We start from the raw sequence: 10,877 nt of genomic DNA on the forward strand, positions 1-10,877 counted from the left end.
CTAGAGATGTGTTGCACAGTAACATGCATCTGGTTTGAAAGATTGGTTAAGATGGTTATATGTTTTTGCCCGCAATAATCATCATCCTAATAAAAGGCCTGGGTTCCTGCTGGCGCCTCCTTCCTTGGCGCAGCGCTCAGCCACGTCAGCAGTGTGTGAGTGATGTCATAATGGGCCTAGATGGTCTGCAGTGGAGTGGCCTGATGCGCCCACCCACCGGGTGGTGTCAGGCTCTGTGTCTGTGGACTTTGGGCTCTGGCAGCTGTTGAAGCTCTGCAGGTGGATCACCTCACCTGCTCCCTGAAAAAATCAGAATCCTGGGCACGTGAACCTCCAGGACTAAGTTGGGGTATTTAGAATTCTCAGATAGGCTCTGGCTGTTCTTCCTCCAGCTCCATGACGGATTGGAATAGCGTATTTTTAGCACAATGAATGTACTGGACCCATACATTTTTTATAAAGATCCAATATTGAACTCGCTGGATTTTCTGGAAGAAAAGCTTTGCTCTTGTGAAATGAATCTCAGGCATGTTTTTATTTGGGAAATGAAGGGGAAGCTGTTTAAGAGTAGAGAAGAATGTTACCTGATTGTTGAGGTTTTTATGGACTTTTCTCCACTTAGCTTTGATTTGACCTGGAGAAAAAAATGCTCAGCTCCCATTCCTGTAAACCCTGAGGGGTTCCAGGCATGTGGGGGCTGTGGGTCCTGTGGCTGGACTTTGCTTGTCTTGCCCTCCCACCGCAGTGAGACACTAAGCAGACTCTGTGCATGGCTCACCCTGATCTCGGCTCTCGAGGCCCTGAGGCTGGATGCCTTCCCCTCCCGCGGCTGTAATGCTGTGCTCTGCCGAGCTAGTGTCCCAGTGGTAGACTTCTCTGTGCCTCTAAAGTAATCCCATTTTTCCTGTTCTTTTTTCCTTTTGATCATTGGGGCTTTTCCACAAATAAAACCATGAATGTAAGCATTGTGAAATGAGTATACATACATGAAAAACAAAATCTGGGCCCCTTTGATATGAGTATGGGTGGTGGTGTGCGGAGACCTGTGCCATCGTCCCCTGCACCCCGGCTGCCGCTCAGAGCACAACGTGGACTCGCCGATGTTTCTCGAGTGTGGTTTGAAACCTACAGCTCTAGTGTTCCGAGTTTACATGCTTTTTAATCTTTTTTTTCTGGTTGTGGTATAATTTACATATGGTAGATTCACACTTTGTAGTATCCGATTCTGTGCATCTTGGCAAACTCCTACAATTGTGTGGCTATCACCATCCTCAAGATCTAGAACAGCTCCATCTCCCTTCCCCCAGATGACATTGTGCCCCTTTGTCATCACTTCCTCTCCCCACCCCCAGTCTCTGGCAACCACCTACCTGTCTTCTGTCGCTTTGATTTTGCCTGTTCTAGAATGCTATAGAAATGGAATTCTGTAGTACATAGCCTTGTGAGTCAGGCTCTTTCACTTAACCTAATGCATTTGAATTTCATCCATGTGGCTGTGTATCAGAAGTTTGTTCCTTTTCGGCAGTGTTCTTTAAGGAGGACGCTTTTTTTTTTTTTAATACCTGAGTTACACTGATCTTTAAAATGAACACTTTTTAAAACTGGAACATTCTCGTTGAGCCTGTTTTGGGATGCAGCTGGATTTCTGTGCTCTTTTTATTTTGAAATTGATGGTGTCCCAAGTTACCTGTTTGGCATCCTGGAAAAACCCGCCAGAAGGAGTGAGGTGTGACAGGGACGTGCAGAATAGAGGGGCCCGTTGCTGGTGTTTCCAAGGCTGGATGCCAGGTTCACGGTGCAGAGCTTGCCATACCCCGCAGCCCCGAGCAGTAACTGTTGCGAGCAAACGTCTCCATGGCCTCTGTATTTGTATTCCTCCAGGCTCATCAGATTCAAGAAATGTTTCCCCAGGTTCCATACCACCTCGTGCTGCAGGACCTCCAGCTGACACGCTCGGTAGAAATAACAACAGATAACATTTTAGAAGGACGGATTCAAGTACCTTTTCCTACACAGGTAAGTGAAAAATGGATTCTGTCTTCACAAAGATTTAATCCTGTAAGATTAACTGTTTAGTTCCTTAATTGAATATCATTCATGATTTGATGAAGGGTTTCTGTGAATTTCCTAACTTGGCAAATTTTAACTGAGGACAGACCCACCCCAGGGGCTCAGAGTAAGACAAAGACAAATGTATTGGGGAAATTTTTTGTACAGGTAGACGCTGCAAATCTGCCTGCCCTGCCTGGCCAGTCCAGGAGGTCATAGTGTTGGTTCCTCTCGGACAAGGATTGGCAACCTTTTTCTTTAGGGCAGATAGAAATATTTTAGGCTTTGTGAGCCACGGGTCCCTGTTGTAAGGTCTCCGCTCTGCCACCGTAGTGGCCGCGGACAGTATGTGAGTGCAGGTGCCTTACTGTGTTCTAGGAAACATCTATTTACAAAAATAGGTGGAGGGTGAATTTGGCCTGCAGGCTACTGTTTGCTGACCCCCGGCTCTAGGAGGTAATGCCCTCTGTCCCTGGTTGGCTTTGCACATTGACGTGATTTTCCATTGGGTGTAATCGCTGTGTGAGTGTATTAACAAGGTCAGATTGCCTGGCCCATTCTATAACCTCTTCGAGTACAAGGAGTAGGAACATTTTATTTATTTATTTACTTTAAATTTTAGAAAAGTAGTTGACCTACAATGTTATATTATGTTTCCTTTTGATGTACAGTGTTTCAGATGTATGACATAGTGATTTGACCGAAGTATTAACATTTTGAAGCAAGCTTTCTGGCGGGCCCAAGGGATCAATACATGACCACGGAGTCATTCAAATCATTCAACTTCATGTATAAGAATATATGGAAATCTGTTAATAAAATCCTAAAACTTGAGAACCTTTTCAAGAGAGAACGAGCCTGGAGTTTGGAGTCAAACGGGCTGACGTTAGACGTGGTTCATCTGTCCTTCCCTTTTTGACCTGGCCGTTGACTTTGGATTATCCAGCAGCAGACCCTGGTTCAAGGATTCAAGTGCCAGGGGGTCATTTGGGAAGGTTCCAGGACACACAGGCAGCAGGTGGGGCTGTGAGATGGGGGAGGGAAGGCGGCCAGTAAAGGCTTGTTAGAGCAGCTTAGTGTCGCGGATGTCTAGAGTTTGATCCCATGGGGGGCCTCTGGAGGGGCGGCGAGCAGGAGTGTTTGGATGCCACTTCCCATCAGCTGCTGGTTGAGGGCCACTTGGGGTGGGATGCACAGTGACCTTGTGCAGCCAGAGTGAGTTCTCAGGCACAGAGACTGGCAAGCCAGCATTGAGGTGGCAGGACCTTTCAGGGAGATGGGCAGGGCTCCAGAGCATCTGTGGCCTTGGCCAAGATCTCAGACTGGCTACAAATGAGAAGAGCAACAGTAGCTACTTCACAGGGTGTTAAGATCAATGAGATGGTCATGTCCGGTTTCCAACAAGTGCTCAGTCAGTGTTACCTGCTGTCGATTTGTTCTTGTGGTGCAGTCACTGCTCCCGAGGAGACACTGAATGGGAGCCAGTTGATAACTCAAGCTCAGGCCTCGGGCTCCCTTGTCTTGTTTTTTGTTTTGTTTTCTTATTTTTTAAAGTTTTTTTGTTAACATATAATATTTGTTTCAGGGGTACAGGTCTGTGATTCATCAGTCTTAAACAATTCACAGTGCTCACCATAGCAGATACCCTCCCCGATGTCCATCACCCAGCCACCCCATCCCTCCCACCCCCCACCACTCTAGCAACCCTCAGGTTGTTTCCTGAGATTAAGGATCTCTTATAGTTTGTCTCCCTCTCTGGTTTCGTCTTATTTCATTTTTCCCTCCCTTCCCCTATGATCCTCTGTCTTGTTTCTCAACTTCCTCATATCAGTGAGATCATATGATACTTGTCTTTCTCTGATTGACTTATTTCGCTTAGCATAATACCCTCTAGTTCCATCCATGTTGCAAATGGCAAGATTTCATTCTTTTTGATGGCTGTGTAGTATTCCATTTTATATATATATCTATATATCTATACACACATACATACATACACACATACATACATACATACATACATACCACATCTTCTTTATCCATTCCTCTGTTGATGGACATCTAGGCTCTGTCCATAAGTTTGGCTATTGTGAACATTGCTGCTATAAACATTGGGGTGCAGGTGCCCCTTCGGATCACTACATTTGTATCTTTGGGGTAAATACCCAGTAGTGCAATTGCTGGATCGTATGGTAGCTCTATTTTCAACTGTTTGAGGAACCTCCATACTGTTTTCCAGAGTGGTTGCACCAGCTTGCATTCCCACCAGCAGTGTAGGAGGGTTCCCCTTTCTCCACATCCCCGCCAACATCTGTCGTTTCCTGACTTGTTAATTTTAGCCATTCTGACTGGTGTGAGGTGGTATCTCATTGAGGTTTTGATTTGGATTTCCCTGATGCCGAGCGATGTTGAGCACTTTTTCATGTGTCTGTTGGCCATTTGGATGTCTTCTTTGCAGAAATGTCTGTTCATGTCTTCTGCTCATTGCTTGATTGGATCATTTGTTCTTTGGGTGTTGAGTTTGAGAAGTTCTTTATAGATTTTGGATACTTGGGCTCCCTTGTCTTATCTTTGATATTGGTAGCTTCATTTCTTTGCTGCCACAGACTTTGTCAAAGCCCAGACGGCGCTGGGGACCCATGCCCCCTCTGTACCCCAGGTTTTCCCCGGCCCTGCTCCTCTAGCCCCGAGCAGCTCCCTACTGTCTGTGGGGGCGTTTCTCTTGCAGCGCCCAGATGGCATCAGGCCTGCATTGAATAGTCCTGTGGAAAGGCCAAACGGAGACCAGGAGGAGGGAGAAGCTTCTGTGCAGGTAAGGTCTGCACCCCGGAGAGAGTGTGTATGGGTCCCCAGGGGCAGTCCTGTGGTGCCTGGTGGTGGTCTTCAGTCCCGCCTCTGATGTTCATGAGGCCTGGGGCCGGGGTGGCAGAGAAGGCCCTGTGCCACATGGTCCCAGGATTTCAGATGAACAAACCAAGCTCTGCCCACAGCATGGCCTGCATTTCTACCCAGGGCCTGCAGCCAGCTCCCCAGGCATTATCCTCAGGACCCGGAGGAGAACGGAGTCATGCTGTCCCCGGGCCAGCTCTGCCACCTTGAGCTTGAGCACTAGCAGGGGCAGAGGGAAGCCGGGCATAGGCAGGACTCAGGGTGATTGGACATCTGAACCCAGAAGGTGACCGAATGGGGCTTGGCTCTCTCAAGTTCTTCCCCACACCTCACTTGCCCAACTCGGCATTTCCAGATACTTCCATGCACTTCACGCAGATGAGACCCTCTTGAGCGGTGTGGAGGTGGGAGGAGTGTGGTTATTCTGGGAGCCAGCTCTGCCTAGGTACGCACGTGGGTGACTCGGGTGGCCGCCCCTTTCACAAGCAGCTCCTCTGGTTTCCAGGGCCGAGGTGCTCCCCTCAGCACACACTTAGTCCCCCACCCTGGGGGTTCGGTTCACACCCCTCGTCTGTAATTCTCATTTGCTTAATCAATGACCACACTTTCCAGAAACTTTCTTAAGAGACTGGAAAAACCCCAAAACCACCCTGTCATTTTGTGTCTGCGTTTGTGATGTGGGGCTTCCTACTCACGGGGCTAGGGCTCGACACTGGTGCCGCCTTGTCCCCCAGGGTCTCTTGGGCACTTTTTTTTTTTTTTTAAAGATTTTATTTATTTATTTGACAGAGAGAGACTACAGCGAGAGAGGGAACACAAGCAGGGGGAGAGGGAGAGGGAGAAGCAGGCTCCCCGCGGAGCAGGGAGTCGGAGAGCTTCTTGAAGCAGCTGCTTTAATGGCTGAGTGACATGGAAGCTGCTTTCACCTTGTGTGTGGTTTCCCTGCAGATGGGAAACCCTAAGACTAAGACATTTTCAAATCCATTTGCTGAGTTAAGGTTTTCAAATCCAAATCCGCGTTTGGATTGGGCCGCATTTATAAAATGGTGCCTGGCTTTTGCAGAAGGGATTCAGTTTTGCATTCCTGGGATTTTGGATAGCTGGTCCAGCCTAGATTTGAGTGCTGGGCTCATTGGGGGCCGCTGTGGGGAGAGCACGTTCAGTTTCTGTCCTGATTCCCCAACTCTGTTTTTACAGTTAACGTGAAGATTTCTGAATTTTTTCTAGCACAGTGAAGGAAAATTACTTATTTCACAAGGAGCATGCTGTATAGCGTTTTTAGTCATTCTCAAGAAGTAAGAAGTCCTTGGATAACAGTCTGTTAGCAAAGACCTCAATGTAGCCCAAGCATGGCATTAACTGTGCCAGCACTGAGTGCAGAGCCTCTCTCCTGCCTGAGCTCAGGCTGGCTCGGGAGCCGGCAGGGCTGGGGGTGGGCATTTGTTTCCTTCCTTCATCTCTTTCTCCATTCACCAGCTGCTCTTTCCACGTCCTCCCGAGTCAGGCTCAGGAGGAGGGTGGCTTAGGCCACGTGACCCCAGAGTGTGTGTGTGTGTGTGTGTGTGTGTGTGTGTGTGTGTGTGTGTGTGTGTGTGTGAGTCAGGCTCAGGAGGAGGGTGGCTTAGGCGTGTGTGTGTGTGTGTGTGTGTGTGTGTGTGTGTGTGTGTGTGTGTGAGAGTCAGGCTCAGGAGGAGGGTGGCTTAGGCCACGTGACCCCAGTGTGTGTGTGTGTGTGTGTGTGTGCGCGCGCGCACTTGCACGTGTATTACAGTTGTTACCTCACAGATCCCCCTGCCCCATCTAGCACTGGAAACCCTAACTTGGGCTGGCTATTTATGACCACCCCTACCTTTGGGGAGGCCATATCACCCTCCAAGTGGGCCTTTGGGCAAAGTCTGTTTTAACAACCTCAGGTTGCAGGGCCCGCAGCAGGGCCTTGGAGTCCATGCCAGTTGAACTTGCTCCCCTCGCGGCCTTTTTTTATTTGCCACAAGCAGGTTTCTTTGTCTCGAGATTCCTCAGGTGTGTGAGTCACCACCAGTTCCCAGGGCCCTCAAACTCCAGGGAATATTAGTCTGGACACATGGCTCTCTTCAAGTCGCCTCACTCGCTAGGCTGAAGGCAGGGAAGGGTGGTGATGCTGCGTGACAGATAAGTGCCGCACAGAGGAAGTCTTACAAAGAGGCTAATCTCTCAGCCTCTTCCACCTCAACTTTCTTGTCACCTAGAGGTAGGTGCTGGGCTGACACTGGCCAGCCTGGGTCCGTCCGGTAGCAGGAGCATAGATGTTCGGGCACCGGCCTAAGTGTGTGGAGGCGCCTGGGCATTGTCTTAGTGTTCAGAGCTTCAGCCAAAACTGAGAGAGTCCCATTTTAATAATCCTGTTACACAAGGAATCATGTGATTTATAGCTGTTTAAAAGAGTCTTAGAATTTATCCCTTTTAATCTGCCTGCCTCTGTTTTCGGAGTCAAGTGAAGGTGTAAAATTTGTGCAGTAAATGTGATAAGACTTGTTTAAGTGTTGGAGCGATTTGTAGAGCTGAACAAAAACTTCCCAGAATGCAAACTTTATTATTTTCTGAGAGTACAGTTTCAAGGTGCCTATGTTTTTCATGCTGGTAATCCTGTACAATAAATTTCACTAATACTGAACATCTAGCTTGAGTCAGGTGCTGTTCCTAGTGGTGCGCAAGCTTGATGCAGCAGCCTGCCTTTCAGAGCCCACATCGGCCATTACACATATGCTGCTGGTTTCCCACCTGGCAGCATACCTCCCCGTGGGTCCAGAAGAACATTGTTTGGGGCACTTAGGTTGGGTGGGGAATCTGCTTGGGAGGTTAGCCTGTGGTCACAGCGGTCCCTTGCTTCCTCTGTGCCCAGACTGAGCGTGTGCCGCTAGACCTCAGTCCCCGGCTGGAGGAGGCCTTGGATTTCAGTGAGGTGGAGGTGGAGCCCAGTGAGGGGGAAGACTTTGAGGCCCGGGGCAGCCGCTTCTCCAAGTCTGCGGACGAGAGGCAGCGCATGCTGGTCCAGCGTAAGGATGACCTCCTGCAGCAGGCGCGCAAGTAAGTTGATCCTCTGGCTCTCGCTCATAGAAATCTCCAGTCACAACCCGGTGGCCCAGAGTTCCTTGTCACGTCAGGCCCACGTCGTGCCTTTTTAAACGGATGGCCAACAATGAAAAACCTTTAGAAACGTTCAGATTCCAAACCTTTCTTGGAAAACCAAAGGGTCTGGGCCTAACTGGTTGTAACTCCGGCAGGCTGGTTGTCTCCCGAGGACGGCTTCGGCCACCCTCAGAGCACCTGTGTGCTCCTGGGACCCGAGCCCTTTGTGGTGATGAGTCAGAGTCTCTGACCTCCCAGAGGGAGCACTGTCACTGCATTCACGTGACAGATGTAGGGCTGAAAAAACAGGCCCAGAGAGGCTAAGCCCGGCCTGCTGTCCGCTCCCAGGCGCGCGCCCTCCCAGCCACCGGGCCTGCAGCTGGAGCTCGGGGTGTCCCTGCGGGTGGCCCTCGGCGGGCCTCGTCCCTGCGGCACAGAGCTTCTGCTCCCGTCCAGGGCCACGTGTCTTCTTCACGGGCTGCTGCCGAGTGACCGCCTCATGAAGGTGTCTGTGAAACGGCGCGGGGGGACGGTAGATGAAGACACGGCCCGTGTGTTTCTGCGGGTCTGTGTTCCGGAGCTTCCCTCGCCCCTCACGCAAGTCCTTTGGGTTTTGTAGGCGTTTCCTGAACAGAAGTTCTGAAGTTGACTCAGCCTCCGAGAGCTGCCTCCCGTCAGAGGGCATGACCTCTGACCCCGTGACCCTGCGTCGGAGGATGCTGGCCGCGGCCGCCGAGCGGAGGCTCCAGAAGCAGCAGACCTCCTAGTGCTCGCTCGCCGCCCCCTCCGTGGCCTCCGGCAGCACTGCCGCCCAGGCCCGGCCTGGCCGCGCTGTGCTGTATAAAGCATGTGGTCTAATAGTGTTCGGACGGCTGACAAACTTAATCCTTTTTTGTAATACTTTCTATGTGACATTTCTCTTCCCTTTAGAAACCCTGCACATTTTAATTTGAGGCATGATCTCTTCTGGTGTTGACTGGACTTCTTAGGGGTGGGGTGACCGAGAGGAACAGGGTGGCTAGAGACCCCCGAAGCCAGCAGCTCTGATTCCTGGGTCGCAGCCGCTCGGAGAGGGCACTGTGGCCGCTGGTGTCCTTAGCTCCAACTCTGGCAGGCGGGCCGGGGGCAGGGCTCCTAAGGAGCCACGTGGGCTGTGCGGCCCGGGCCCAACTCCTCCGCCGGGTACGTCTGATTGCCTGACCGCTGCTCTCAAAACGCTCCCGACGCCAGAGCTCCAGGCTCCTGGAGCCCCAGGCCGGCGGGGCCTCTTGGAAAAGTGACTCTTGGTTTGCCAGGTGGAGCGGAGGAGGGGAAAGGCCGGGGCCTTAGAGTGGGAGGAGGTGGCCTGCTGTGTCCCAGTCCGTCGGGGACTGCCCGCCGAGCCCTGACCCGCTAACGCTGGTGCTCTGGCAGCTCACGAGCACCCCTGCGTGTCTGTCCCCAGCTCGGGAGGTCACAGCCCCCCACCCCAGACATGGGGGCTGAGCAGCAAGCTTTGGGTTACAGTTTGAATTCCTTGGGCAAGTAAATGAGGTGATGCCGAAGTCTGTGGGTTTGGTCCTTAGAGAAAAGGAGGGCCTTACAAACTGGGCCAGTCACAGTTGGAGGGCTTTCTTGGAGAAATAAAGATCTCTTTTGTATCTTCCCTGGAGCTCTTTGTTTTCATCACTTTGCTCCTGTTGGTTTCATTAAACAGAAAGGTAAGATGTTAAGTGCACCTCCCTCGGACCAGACCCAGGTCCTGAACTTGTTCTTCAAATTCTTCACACAAATTAACTTTCAGGATTTGAAACATGCAGTCACAGGCTACATAGTTCGGTTTTATGTCCTCTTGGATTCAGTTTTTTGTTTTTGTTTTTTTTTTGTTTTTGTTTTGTTTTAAAGCATAGTTTTATGGTAGTCCTTTGGGGAAGAACCCAGTATTTAAAATTATTGGCAAAGTTTAAATGTATTTTACACAACTAAAGTTTTTGGAATGTTGACAAGTAATTGAAAAGAGTGATGAGTAAATGCTTAGGCCAAGATAATTTATTTGAATAAATCTTTCAAAAGCCTTACCTTGAAATGCTGTTAGTAGATTTCTGTGATTTTTTTAAAAAAATTGGTTTTGTTTTGCTGAGACCATAGCTATTTGTTTTTATTGTAAAACAATAATAAAAACGCAAACTCTTCCAGTGTGTTGTGTGTGGCTGGGAGCTAAGGCAGTTTCTTCCAGAAGGGCCAGACTTGGGTCCCACTGTGTTTTCCGTTAGAGGGTTTTCTCCCCGCCCATACACCCTGCATGTTGCACACATTAAGGTGACCCTAATTCTGTGCGTTCTTCGGTTTCAAAAGTGTGAAAAGAGGGAATGGCTTGGAGACCATTTTAGAGGGTGTTGAGACATTGGAATAAAGCAATCCGACCGTGATCAAAGCAGAGACCCGCCATCCGTTGCTTAAATGACCCAAGAAGAGAAGTCCTAAATGCACCCTTAGAATTTGTCCCTGGATAGTAAAAGATCCTGGACACCATACAGTCTCTTGGCTTTTGTCACTTCTTGGGGGCATCTGGGACCGAGGCGGTGGCAGGAGGCCAGGCCAGGGTCTTGCCACACTGGGGGGTGGGGGGCGGCGGCTCCCACCCCGCTCTACCTCCCGGGTGCTGGCTGTGTGCAGGCCGCGGGCGCCTGGTCTGTGCTCGGCCGGGCTGCGGGCTCAGGTTTGTCAGCTGAGAGCAGGGCCTGTGGGGAGTGGCGGCGGAGTTGCCCCTGCCCTCTCTGCGCTCTTTTGGAATTGGTCCCTGTTACTCCCTCCATTTTCTATGTTGACATTTTAGGTTCTCAGTCCTGCAC

General features: G+C 50.3%; 1 protein-coding gene across 2 annotated transcripts in view; it reads left to right on the forward strand.

The window, feature by feature from the left end:
- AMFR (autocrine motility factor receptor) overlaps positions 1–10,217 on the forward strand; it is a 47,267-nt gene extending 37,050 nt beyond the window's left edge. The window contains exons 11-14 of one of the 2 annotated variants that reach the window (XM_027619602.2): positions 1,882–2,016; positions 4,778–4,861; positions 7,820–8,004; positions 8,666–10,217. In XM_027619602.2, coding sequence (XP_027475403.1) covers positions 1,882–2,016; positions 4,778–4,861; positions 7,820–8,004; positions 8,666–8,813 — 552 coding nt within the window. In that variant the 3' untranslated portion in view covers positions 8,814–10,217. The remainder of the gene's footprint in view (positions 1–1,881; positions 2,017–4,777; positions 4,862–7,819; positions 8,005–8,665) is intronic. The other variant, XM_027619603.2, reaches the window with a different exon arrangement.
- Positions 10,218–10,877: the final 660 nt, after the last annotated feature.

The sequence above is a fragment of the Zalophus californianus genome, chromosome 17 (genome assembly GCF_009762305.2).
Source record: "Zalophus californianus isolate mZalCal1 chromosome 17, mZalCal1.pri.v2, whole genome shotgun sequence".
Taxonomy (NCBI): Eukaryota; Metazoa; Chordata; class Mammalia; order Carnivora; family Otariidae; genus Zalophus; species Zalophus californianus.